The sequence below is a fragment of the Gavia stellata genome, chromosome 2 (assembly GCF_030936135.1).
Source record: "Gavia stellata isolate bGavSte3 chromosome 2, bGavSte3.hap2, whole genome shotgun sequence".
NCBI classification, from domain to species: Eukaryota; Metazoa; Chordata; class Aves; order Gaviiformes; family Gaviidae; genus Gavia; species Gavia stellata.
The window spans coordinates 109,344,784-109,357,770 of record NC_082595.1 but is presented as its reverse complement, the minus strand read 5'-3'; the positions used below and the strand labels follow the sequence as shown (position 1 = coordinate 109,357,770).

Sequence of the window (12,987 nt, the reverse complement as noted above, 5' to 3'; positions counted from 1 at the left end):
GAGAGGAATAAAGACTGCTTCACTCTCATACCCTTTTGGCTATGACCACGGTAGGTCTGGTGGAGGCCCAGGGCCCAGAGCCTTTCCCCTATCAGACAGGTCACACCCAAGTTACTCTACACTGCACGGACAGCGTTGGAGGTCAGTCAGACTCCTTAGACAGATGATACAGAGTCAGTCTATGCAGGAATGCATGAACCCATCACACAAGCAGCCAAAATGATGTGCCCAGCATCAAAAGCATCTCCCCTTCTGGGGCCAGCGCCATGAACGTTGATGGCCTTAGGGGTGCTCAACCTCTGCCACTGCTACTGAGGAAGGCTCAAAACCATCTCCAACCTGACCCAGGCCCACCTCCTCAAAGGCAACTAAGCACTTAAAGTGGAAATGGAAGCCTTTGAAGACCTGTCTTGTAGGCTACCAAACAGCCATCAGCACTGCCACGACCTTAGACAAGTTCCAACTGCTGAGAAAGACCCCATCTCCTGTTAGTAATCCCTGGGACAGCCTGACTCCTTGGTTTTGATGAGCAGCTCCACTGCAGATGGCGCGGTCAAACAGAAAGAGAAGATGGAGCTGACCTAACATCTCCACCTATGCTGGACACCGCACCAGTCACCGGCAGACACAGGGCTCAGGCACAGACCCAGTTCATCCTAGAGGACCCCAGGTTAGGCCTAACCCTCCAAACATGCTCTGCCAAAGCCACCTCAGCAACCTGGTGTTGAGATACTTGACAAGGGGACTGTAGAGAGAACCTGGCTTAGCCCAGCTGAAGCAGGAAAAGGACTATACCAGCCACTGTGCCACACAAAGCCCTTGCAGCTGAACCCTAGAAACATAGACTCCTCCTGAAACCTTGCTACTGCCTTTGATAGTAACAGGTCTCCCACAGACAGCAGAGATGGCAAAACCCAGAGAGGTCATCACATCCAGTCGTGGTCCTCACAGTGCAATCAATCTCCGCTGCGTTGTGAGCCCTGGCAGACCCTTCCACAGTCTCACAGCCTTCAGGCTGCCCTCCCTGACATTCAGCAAGATATCACCCACAGGTTTACCAGAACGAACAAGAAACCTCTGCCTATTCCAGCATCCTTGGTTAAATGACTTGTTCTGGCTTAAAAAACCCCATGTCCCCCTGGATGGCAGAAGGCAGTCCCTGCTGTGAAAATGCATCCAGCCCTCCACCTGAGTCCAGGGTCCAGGTTAGTCACAGCGTGTTAGGCCAATAAGCCAGTTATGTCTCTAATATGTTATGCCCCTTTTCTTGATTTTTCACCATCCTGGTGATGTCATGCCCATCACGTTCGTGACTCTCAGGAGTCCTTTTTAGCCAGGCTGGCCTTGATCCTGCATCGCAGGACGTAAGCTGTGATGGCACTACAAGCTACCAGGCCAAAAAAAGAGATGCAGGAAAGATAGATGGAGAGAGGCCCGTGTCTCTTCAGGAAAATCTCCTGCCTGTTCTTGTAATCCAATAAAATGGCCTCCAGCTGCGATAGGGTGCAGATGGCCAGGAAGGTGTGGAAGATCTGGTGGCCATGGCCGATGATATCACAGGAGCCAGGGAAGTATTTCTCAGGGACCGGGCAGGAGAAGAAATAGGCACTGATAAGGAAAAACAGTATCTGGTACGTGTGGTACCAAGCAGCATCTTCCTCACAGCCCCCCAGGTGACACACAACCACCCGGTGAGCGACAGGACTGATATCCAAGATGAATGCCAGCCCGGCTGGGATCACCTGGCACATCTTCCTCATGATGGGGTAAGGCCGTCGGTACCGATATTTTGCGTAGCAGCAGCCGGCACAAGACAGCCAGCCGCAGAAAGCAGCTGCTGGCAGGAAGAAAAGCCAGAACTTGTCGTACCAGGCTTGGTCAGAGCTGTAGTAGAAATGAGCCAGGGCACTACCATACTGGTAGATGCTGACTCCAACGTAGTCCACGAAGTAGAAGGTGTAGTGGTACAGCTCCGATTTGGACTGCAGTAGGTGGGCCAAGAGGCTGCAGGTCAGGTAGGTGACAGAGGAGAGGACAAAGATGAGCAAAGGCAAGGACCACGCGTCCACGGGTAACTGCTCAGCCTCCACAAACGTCTTGAATCTCAGCAGCACAGCCAGCGCTGCCAGAAGATGAGTCCATACATTGACCACCTCGTTGTGCTTCTGGAAGAGGCTAAGGAAGTAGTAGCGCCAGTCCTGGCCGGTGGGACGGTACCCGGTGTGGATGTACGGCTCACGGAAGAGCTGCGGCACCTCGCACTCTTTGACCGTGCAAGGCATCTTGGGGAAGCCATCCTCCAGCAGCCTGGGGAGACGGCTGAGATGCTGCCCGCTGAGGGACAGCGTGCTGATCCGCTCCAGGATGGCTGTCATCTCGCTGTGTGCGGCGGCTGTGAGCCTGGCTCTGGGGAACGTCGCCTTTGTGCCCTGCAGGGAGGGGAGAAAGAAGAAACGTTAACAGTGATGCATCGGGGAGAAGAGCATGCTGCCATTCCTGGGTGGGATAAGCCATAGCGCTATCGAGGCACTGGCCCTGTTCTTAGGGGAAAGGGGCTTTTCTTGACTTGGCAGACCTAAATTCAGCTTGGAGAAGGATGGCACAGCCCTGTCCCTGCAGTTCAGCCTATGTCAGATGGGCACAGCAAAGTCACAAGCCTGCCCTTCTGCCCCACTTCCTTGGACACTCAGCTTGGAGCATGTTCAGGAGCAGCCAGGAGCTGCCAGTAAGGGGGTGCAAGCAGCAGTTAGATGTCAAGAAAGCATCTGATGATTTGCGGAAGGGATTTTTCACCCCTTTCCACAGAACATACTGCTCAGGGACAAAATTAGGGTGAAATTACTTATCTAAGGGATAACCTGCCTTTCTGCACCCTAGTGAAGAGGGTCCCAGCCAAATCACGGAGGTTGCAAATAAGCCCAGCTTCCCCGCCACGCAACTTGCATATGGGTTGCACACCGAGGGATGCTGCAGTGAGGGTGGAGAAATCCACGGTCCCAAATCTGCAGCCCTCCTCCCTCCACATGTAAGAAGCAGCAGGACTGGGAGGTGATGGAGAAACAAGGGGCTCTGCATCAGAGCTGGCTGCAGTTTGGGTATAGCACTGAAGCCTTGGGAGCATCCACGGAGCCATGCTGAGGGGCTGCCAGACAAGATGTGCCTGGATGCTCAGAGCCGACAAACCCCAGTGCTGGGCACTCCTCTGCCTGCTCTGCTCTGCTCCTTGGCAACCTCCAGAGTTGCTAAGCTCTGGCTGGAAAGATTCAGATTCAGGGCACAGCAGGATCCTAATGTCTGGAGACTATCTCACAGCATTGAATTAATTCTCAATACTCTGTTTCCCTTCCATCCTAGATATTTCTCTTCCCTGCTGCTGTTTTATTCCGCACAAAAAAGAGAAGAACTCATCACACAGATGTCCATGCTTGAACTGAAATTGATGCTGATGGGAGCCCCACCAGACTCTGCAGGGCTGTGGTTACCCCTGTGCAGCCAACACACACATGTTTGTGGGAGTGGAGCCTGCCTCCTAATCTTATAAGCACCAAACCAAAGCGGCAGTGGATGGAGATGGCCAAAAATAAGTAAATGCAAATGAGTATTTTGCCTGAGTGTGGGTAACGGCTTATTTTTCCTCTGTTGCATCAGATACCAGCTGCTGCCAGAGGTGAGACAGAGGATTAGTTTGCATGGGCACATGATGTGAGACCCACACTAGGCTGGAGACACAGAGGATGGGAAGGTGTTAAACACGGAGAGAGAGTGAAAGCAGAGAGATGGGACCCGTCAAACAGTCCCAGGGTGAGGCAGCACAAAGAGCAAAGTCAGAACAGACTCTGAACCAGGTTGCAAGTCCCACTTCCTCTCGCAACCCAAAGCCTCTGATAGCAGACAAAATATTTTCACGTTGCTTCCGTATTCTAGCAGATGGGAGTTGTCATAATTAAGTTACATTTTCCAGCCAATTCTCTCTCTCCCTGCGCTTTCCAGGCTTTCTCCCTTAGCACCTCTCAGGGCTGGTTTTTTTTTTCTTTGCTTTGTTTGCCACAGGGGAATCTGGCTGCTGAGTTTGATGGAGCTGCCTTAGCCACAAAAGGCAGAAGGTCCCTGCAAATTATATTTTAGTTTCACAGATGCATAAGACTGAAGATAGCACACTTGCTGGGGGGGTTGATATTATGCACATTCACAAAGACCTTGTTTCTCTCCTAAGGGTCTGTGGGGTCTGGACCCGTGATGGGGACATGCAGTTCATTCAGCAGCTTGTGTATCTCTATGGGGATATATGCCAAAAGTTAGGAAGGCAAGGCAAATTTTGACTCTGGGGTACTCCTATGAGGGGATGGTATGAAAAAGGGCCAACACTCCCTCTCCGCAGTTCTAATGTACAGCCAGTCTATTCTGGCTCCTTGTAGCTGATGGAGAAAGAAAGGCTCATTCATCCAACTTACTCTAGACCTCAGCTTCAGGATAAGGCAAAGCCCAAGCAAGAAGACCATCCCTGGCTATGCAGCACCGTAGTACTCACCCTCTCACCCTGTATGTTCTTTGGATGATCTGGCCAGAACTTGGCTGGAGGCTGAGCATGTTGGGGTAGGAAGGACAGGGAGATTTTATGGATGTTATACTAAGACACAGAATCACTAAGGTTGAAAAAGACCTGTAAGACCATCAAGTTCAACCATTAACTAACACCACCAGTGTTTGATTTCCTGGTCTAGATGCACAGACAAGAGCTCCCTTCCCACACTGGCCACGTCTCCTTCACTGCCACGCCAAGACATCTGCTGTCTGCAGCTGATGATCTCCAGGCCTTATGCAAAGGTTTTGCCCTGTGCAGAGGTGCGAATATGGACTCTGAAGTGCTTTGTGTGTCCGAAGCTCCTCTACCCTGTCCGTTAACCTGCCATAATGTGTTTTACATCTCTCCCAGCATTTGCTCTGCTACAACCCAACCAAGTGGGCTTGGACCCATGCTCACCATCTCCCAGCTTCCCTTTAACTAAGAGTGGTCCAAGGATTTAGGCCCACTACACCTGGCTCAGTGCTGAATCTTCATCCCAATTCATCCCAGCAGGATGCTGGAAAACCTTCCAAAAAAGGTATTTAGGCACTGATGTTGGAGATGGGGATCACGGTGGTAAGGTACAAGGAGAAAGGGCATGCTGAAGCTCCCCACCTCTTGGAGAACACAGGCTAATGCTAGTGCGGACCCCAGGACATCAGGGACGGAAAAACAGCACAGATACAGCACAGACAGGGCAGGTGAGCTGCACAGGAGCAGGGTCGGAGCGCTCATAGCCTGCAGAGAGGCAGCAATACATTGAAACCTGCCCATAAAGAACAAAGGCAACCAGAAGACACACGGGAAGACGGCAATCAAGCCTCGGCATATGGATGCATGCCAATGCCAGGGGCACATCACCCCTTCCACCATCCGTGGCCTGCCTGCTTTGCATGCTGACAGGGATACGAGAGAGACAGGCAGCTTCTGTACCAGGCACAGGCTGGCTCCGGCTTGTACGGTGTGTGCTAGCGCCAGGATTTTGCCACGGTCTCTCATCCCGAGAGCTCAGTGTATACAGCGAGCATCGCCTTTCAGCAGAGCTAGGGAGAGGTTAGACACTGCAGATCTCCCTGACAGCAGCAGACAGAAGAGATTCTTCCAGGCAGGCTTTCATAGCTGGAAAATGCCAGTTTTTAACAGGCTGAGGGAGGGTCAGAGATTTTCAAAATAATAGTCCGAAATCACAAGAAACACATCTGATACTCGGATAAACAGCACTAAATCAGGAACCTGGTAGACTGCTTATTTTAAACCGAACTTGTGACATTAATGAGAACAAGTTGGCAATTCCCAGCGATCATGTGATGGACAAAGCAACGAGCAATTAACGTTAGAAAAGGGAGAGAAAGGAAAAAAAAAAAACCAACCCAGAAACCCAAGGTCAGCACTAGCTGTTTCACTTTCACAGAGCCCCTATTCTTTTCCCTTCACGGGGGCGTAGGAGCGGCTGAAAGCCACATTCATCGGCAGGGCGTCTCGTTGAGATTCTGTCCTCACCCCCATCTCCGGGGGATTCAGTTATTTTGGCTGCTCCCAATTAACAGCAACCAAGTATCGTTTGTTCGGGGAGGGAGCTGCAAGGCGAGAAGGAGGGAGTGGATGATGGCCAGGCTGTATCATTACAGCACAATAAGAACTGCGGCACAGGAGGAGAATGATCCCGTTCCAATTTTTCTCTCCCTTTTGAAGAGAGTAATTGGAAACCCGAGCTTTTCCCAGCTCTTTTGCTTTTTGGTCACAGTCTGATGGAGGGGTTTGAATGAGAAAATTTCCTACAGAGTACGGCTGATTTTCCCACCAGTCTTGCCTCAGCGTTAACCGTCTGGGACTGAGGCTGTACCAAAGTGATGTATTTGCTTGCAGAATAGTATTCAGGCATCAGAGGTTAATACAGGCTTCCAGAAAGGCAGTAATTCCTGCTAAACAAAGCAGAGAGGACTGGGGAACTTAGCTGTGGGGAAGTCTTTAATAAATGCATTGCATTTAAAAAACCAAAAGCTATTGTGGATAGCATGAAAATAACAGCAGTGATCGTGCAGCAGTGGGCAACAGGCCAGTTTTGAGAGCTGCAGGTGATTAATTCCTGAATTCCTCTCTTCTGGGAGTTGAGCAAAAGTCCCTGGAGGGATGCCAGGTCATTTTGAAGCCTGGAGTTTTATTCTGACCCCTTCCTACATGCGGTTAACTTTGGTGTTGCTCTCCTACAGCACAAGGGTGGCAGAGATCAGCTCAGCTCCACTCTCCGGGGCTGGGAGAGGCTGCACCAAGGCTGCACCCACCTCAGATGCAGTAGATAAGCCTCATCCCAAAGCTTGCTGCCTGCAGGCTGGTCCTACCTGAGCACAAACATCTCCTATAGCTAAACCATTTGCAGAGGGCTTCGGGCAAACTTTGAAAGACCAGCTTGGGAGCATGGTGCCAGCTCCCAGGTCCCATTCTGCCTGGTGTTTTGGAAAGGCTCCACCAGAGATGAGAAACTAAGAGACCACGGACCAGCTCAAGCAGCAATTTCTATGTAGTCTTGGTATTACCTGCTTCCTTCTCCTGCCATACATTCAGGTGCTAACCTTCCTCCTAACTGCGACAGGCGCACACAGCGCTCAGATCCCCTCCGCAGGGAGTTATTGGGATTTACATGAGTGTCACAGGGTCCAGAAACTGAAAGAGGCATTTGGTGGTTTATGCCAGGGATGAACCCTGCCTGAGCAGGCAGCAGGGTATGAAGGACTGATCTACATACACTCCAGCATCAGAGAAGTGGAAATCCCCGCAACCAGAGAGGGACCAGGTGCTCGAGACTTCTGCAAGTTGGGCTTCCACCTCCCAGTCTATTAAATGGGGATACCAATCCTCACCTGCCTAATGAGAACTAGATATTGGGCTCTTAATGCACCAGGCAGTGCTGGGACTACTTAACAGTGCATTGAACAGAATATTTTATTTCCCTCGACATGCTTATGTAGCCGGTTACATCTACATCAGCCCAATGGGTTTATTATAAGCACTTATCCAACAGGGCCTCTGCACGGCTTAGGATGCTCTGGGAGGTAAAAGGTATTGGGATGTGATTTACTGGAGACCTCGAAGGGCAAGCCTTAAAATAACCTTATCTGTTAAGAAAATGGGTCAAAGTAACCTTGTAGAAAATTTCAAATAAAAGAAAATGGCTCAAATTCTACCTTTCCTTATATACATATACACACACAGAGCACGTAGCTGAAGCAGGGTTTGTCCAAGCATGTACTAATCAGGAAACAAACGTCTCGTGATGCTGGGAGATGAGCCATTAGAGCCGGCAGGAGATGGCAGGATCCCCCACGGAAGCCATGGCAGTGTCAGCTCCCCTGCGATTTCTGGCCTGGAAGCAAGCCGGGCCGGCAGCCAGCTCAGCCGTGCCGAGCAGCAAGTGCCTCTTGACATGGGTTCGGCATTGCCTGCGCGTTGGGACGCCTCCAGGGGATGAGAGCAGCGGAGCCAGCGCGATGAACTGAACGCTGTGCTTGGAGGGGACAGAGCAAAACAAAGCTGCTGGCAAATACCGTGTCCCTGCAGCAAAGCTGAGTGGGGGTCAACAGCATCTCACCAAGGATGGGGGATCCCCTGAGGTCCTGCAGGGTTTGGGGGAGAAAAGCAGGGAAGTGGAAGTCCAAAGTTAGGAAACCAAAGACTCAACAAGGCTGCTGGCTTTACTGCAAGAGTCCAAACCCTGAGCTGGACATCATATGCAGGGGTCTGATTTTCACAGCGCTGAGTCCTTGGTTCCGAGAACAGCCGGGCTGGCTTGGCCGCTCCCGTGCTGCTACACCCTTGAAATGGGTGGCCACACGCAAACTGTCCGCCGGGAACAACTGCTGGACTGTGTTAACTCCCAAACCATGCTGGGGAACAGTGTGGGTCACCACGGCACGTTTGTGATTTGCTGCAATAAACGCAGCTGGGGTTTCTTCATGCCTAACCAGGGTTAAAGCTTGGTGATGCTACTGATAACACAGCCAATACGCTCAATGTGTGAAAAAAGAAACCCATCTGCAGCACTAGGCAGATGCAAAAATGTTAATATTCCTTATTTCTACCCATAGCCCCTGGCTGAGACTTATCTCTTCTGGCAAATCCATCCCTCCCCTATCAAAAATTGCTCAAGATCGAGGTAATATTCCGCAGCTTTTCTTCCTGACCTCACTAAACCTTTGCTGTTTGCGCTTTCCAGATCGGCTCACCACTTTCTTTTCCCACACACAACTAACACAGCCCCCAGTGCTTTGGGGCGCGATTTCAGGTGGGTGTCAGATCCCTGGGTGGAGCACCCACGCTTACAGGCTTTGAATACACCACTAATCAAACAAGACCAGGGCACGGTCCCGATCGATGACCTGAGACCGTCAGGTTGCTGAGGTGTTAGTACGCTCCCAGGCATGGTTTTGGTCCAGCCACCCAAACCAGTCCTTGCTTGCTGTATTCAGTTGTGCAGGGACCACCGATGGAGTGGGACGACTGACCCATTTCAGATGCCAACGCTGGAATTGTGCCAGAGAAGTGCCTGGGGTTTTTTTTCCCTCCCCATTGACTGAAAAAGGAGCCTGGACTTGTTGCAGCTACATCCCGCGTTCACCTCCTAAATTTCCCCCTGTGAGGTCCGTGGGATACGGTTATCCTTCCCTTCCATCCCCGAGTAGCTGCGTGCACACCCTGCGAGCTGCATTTCTGCAGCCACTTTGCCTACATAAGGGGTCACTGCCATGAGCCCATCCTAAAGCCACTGGACCAGCACCCATTGATGGGACACATCTTTCAGCACAGATCTGCTGGAGATGGGAATGCCTTCCAGAACAGGGAGACCTCAAACGAGCCAGCACGTCGCTCCGCGCTCAGATCAATCTGCTGATGGGACAACCCTGGAACCATCTGCCCGCAGGCGGAGCAACCAAACCAAGCTGGCCGTGCACTGTCGGGGGATCCGGCCCGTTGCCAAAAGATCTCCCGGAGCCTACAGGCTGAGGCTGCTTAGCTTTGCTGTCGTCCACAAAAGCCTGTTGCACAAAGCCATTTTTTTTAAGGTTGCGGATTTTAGAGCTTCGGTCATTAGAAAAAAATGTATATAAATCATGCACACCACCGCCGCTGCTGCAGGCAGAGAGCAGGCTGCCAGGGAGAGACGGCAGCTCTGTGCCAACCCCCTGGAGCTGCGAGCTGTCCTCTTCCCTGCACTAAAAGTCTTTGTCCCCACCAGGAACCTCCTCCTATTTAACCCCGTGGCCTCTCCCAGCGAGTTCTGAGGTTTGCAATGACAGCAGTGCAGCCCTTCCAGGGGGTACGAAGCCCTAAGCAAGGGCCAGCAAAGACCAGATGGCAGATTCCCCCCTCAAACAAGGCATGCAGGCTGCGCTGCAACCGCGTGCTTCCATCCCTACTCGATCCCAAGGATCCACTGGGGAATAAAAAAGCAACTGGGAGCAAGCTTCCACTTGAGCCTGAAGGCCAGAGGACATAAAGTATGGCTGCATATGTACAGCTGCAGACCAAACGCGCAGCTTCAGGAGCCTTCCTGCGAATTTATTCCTCTGGAGGAATTTCTTTAGCATAAATAGATACCGCAAGTAAAAGGTCACTGGCCTGACCCCAGGAGCGGGGGTTATCACGTCCGCTGGCAGCTAAAAATTAAGCTGGTGCATGACTCAAGACGTGCAAGTAGCTGCAAGCGCACGCACGTGACCGATGATGGCAGCTCCCCTGCCCTCAGCCTCTGCCTGCGCTGCTGGCACGTCGCTCACCCCGGCCATCCATCCTTCCCTGCGTCCGGAGGGACACAACCCTCTTCTCGGCCGGAGGCTCCGGCCGCAGCTTCGGTGTAAATAAATAAAAGCAAGGATGCCCAGAGAACAGAAAATCGGGCAGCGAGCAGGGCTGTTAACCCACACCTCTACCAGCTGCGCGGGAGGAAGCGTGTAACGGCTCGCGGTTTGGCCCGACGAGCCCGTGGGTTTCTAGGAATTGTTTGCAACACGTATCAACGCCTGCACCCCGACACGAAGGCAGGAGCACGGGCTGCCGGTATAACTGATGGCTGTCTGTCCCCTCCCTGCCCCGGCAGAGAGCAAAAACAGACCTCAGACCCGCTGGGTTTCACTCTGGCGCAGCGCTGCGTATGTGCTTCACTCTTTTTCATCACCTTTTCATGACTTCACTCTTTTTCAACGACCGCTGTCGGGGCGGCATCACACACATCCTCATCCAAACCCCCCGCCCGGCCCCCCGTGGCTGGCAATCTCCCCAACTAACCGCACCTAAAGCGCGCCGGGGCATTTCCCGCTTCTGAAGCGATGATCCCGCAGCGTCCGACAACAAACACATCTCCGTCCCGCGGCGCAGTACAAAGCCACGTGCTCCAGCCAAAGCAGCCTGGGGATGAACCGCTGGAGCTGCGCAGTTATTCAACGAGCATCGGATGCGGGACCGGTGGTCCTGCGTACCCAGCGCATTTCCCGCACCGGCACAGCTACCGGGAGGCTCCGAAACCCAACCCTGCTCATGTCGGAGACAAGTCAGTTTGACACTGAGCAAACGACTGTTAAACGTTTACCCAAACTTATAGATACACATATTTTTTTCTCAATGAAAACCAGAACGGTTCAAGCCTGTCTGCAATGTTTTTTCACCCCCCAAAAAGTGAGATGCTTGTGGTATTTTCAGGAAAAATCCAGAAGGGAAATAGGCGGACCATGACCAACAATCCCCGAAGCGTCCTGGAGAAGACAAACAGGGAAAAACCCTTCATCGACCCTTTGGAGACGCGAGCTTGGGGCGCGTCAAGTGCAACGGGCAGGTGGCAGCTCCAAAGCAAACAGGAGCTGGTTCTTCACCCAGCTCACGGCCAAACTATGCGTCTCCTTGCCGCGGCCTCCGGAACGCCCCAGGGGTCAAAGTCGTGCAAGGAAAATCCACCCGCGGCTATTAAAAACAAACACGGAGGATGACCGATGCCCACTTCTCTCCTCCACGAAGCCCTTGAGATAGCGGTCACGGGGGGCTCGGGGGAGAACTTATGGCCAAAGTCGATCGGTCCCCGCGCGCTCCTCCCCTCCTCAGGCTCTCCCCCAGCGCCCGCAGGACCGACCGCGGCTCGACGGCCCTCGGCTGTGCGTGGAAGGGGCGGGGGGGGAAGAAAATCACGCGTCCCCCCTGCCCCTCGACGTCCCCCCTGCCCCTCGACGTCCCCCCTGCCCCTCGACGTCCCCGCGTGTTTTACCCGCGCGGGGGCCCCGCCCGGAGGGTGGCCGCAGGCGCCGGGGTGTTCCCCACGCACCGGCCCCGGCGTGACCCAGCCCCCGCGGGGAAGGATGCTCCAGCCGCGGCGGGGATGCGGCGCGGCGGGCGTGGTGCAGGGAGCCGCCGTACCCACGCGGGGCCGCCGGAGCTCACCGGAGGATAGAAAGAGCCGTGCCGGATCCCGCCCAGGAGCCTCGGCGGGGTGTCCCCGGGGGAGAGGAGCTGCCCGCGGGGAGGGGACCGGCGGCTGCGCCCGCACTCACCGCCCGCGCTCTCCCCGCCGCCGCCGCCGACTCCCGCGGCCGCCGCCTCCGGCAGCGCCGCCGCCACCGGGCGCCCCCGCGCATGCGCGCCCCGCCCCGGGGTGGCCCCGCGGGCCGGGCCGGGCCCGAGCAGCCTGAGGTGGGGTCAGGGGGAAAGTGGGGCTGGAACGCGGGGGAGCGCCCACGGCCGGTCACCCCCGGGGTGGCTGCGGAGCAGCAGAGCTGGAGCGAGGAGCTCAAGGGGAGACAGCGGGAGAGGGGCAGAATCACAGAGTCACAGAGTCACTGAGGTTGGAAAAGACCTGTAAGACCATCAAGTCCAACCACCAACCAACCCCACCATGCCCACTAAACCATGTCCCACAGTGCCTCGTCCACACGTTCCTTGAACACCTCCAGGGACGGTGACTCCACCACCCCCCTGGGCAGCTTATTCCAGTGTCTCACCACTCTCTCCATAAGGAAAGTCACCGCAGGGCGGATGGGGTGGGAGGGGACCTCCGGAGGTGACCTGGGCCAACCCCCCCGCTCGAGCAGGGCCGCCCAGAGCTGGTTGCCCAGGACCGTGTCCAGATGGGTTTTGAAGATCTCCAAGGATGGAGATCCCATGGATGGAGGTTCCTGGGTGGAGATCTCTCCCAAGGATGGCGATTCTACCTTCAGAGTAGAAAAGACAGGACCGGGGGCCATGGGCCCACGATGAAACACAAGAGGTTCCTCTGAACATCAGGAAACACTTGTTTACTGTGAGGGTGACCGAGCACTGGCACAGGTTGTCGAGAGAGGTTGTGGAGTCTCCATCCTTGGTGATCTTCAACAGCCATCTGGACATGGTCCTGGGCAACCAGCTCTGGGTGGCCCTGCTTGAGCAGGGGGTTGGCCCAGATGACCTCC

General features: G+C 54.1%; 1 protein-coding gene across 1 annotated transcript; it reads right to left on the bottom strand.

Annotated features, from left to right (window-relative positions):
• Positions 1-1,233: 1,233 nt before the first annotated feature.
• On the bottom strand, positions 1,234-2,375 carry PAQR8 (progestin and adipoQ receptor family member 8). The gene has a single exon (XM_009810226.2). The coding sequence runs from the start codon at positions 2,373-2,375 to the stop codon at positions 1,317-1,319; it is 1,059 nt and encodes a 352-aa protein (XP_009808528.1). The 3' UTR covers positions 1,234-1,316.
• Between the last annotated feature and the right edge of the window lie 10,612 nt (positions 2,376-12,987).

Excerpts from the sequence above, each read along its gene's own strand:
- PAQR8 (XM_009810226.2), bottom strand. The coding sequence starts at position 2,375 with ATGACAGCCATCCTGGAGCGGATCAGCACGCTGTCCCTCAGCGGGCAG.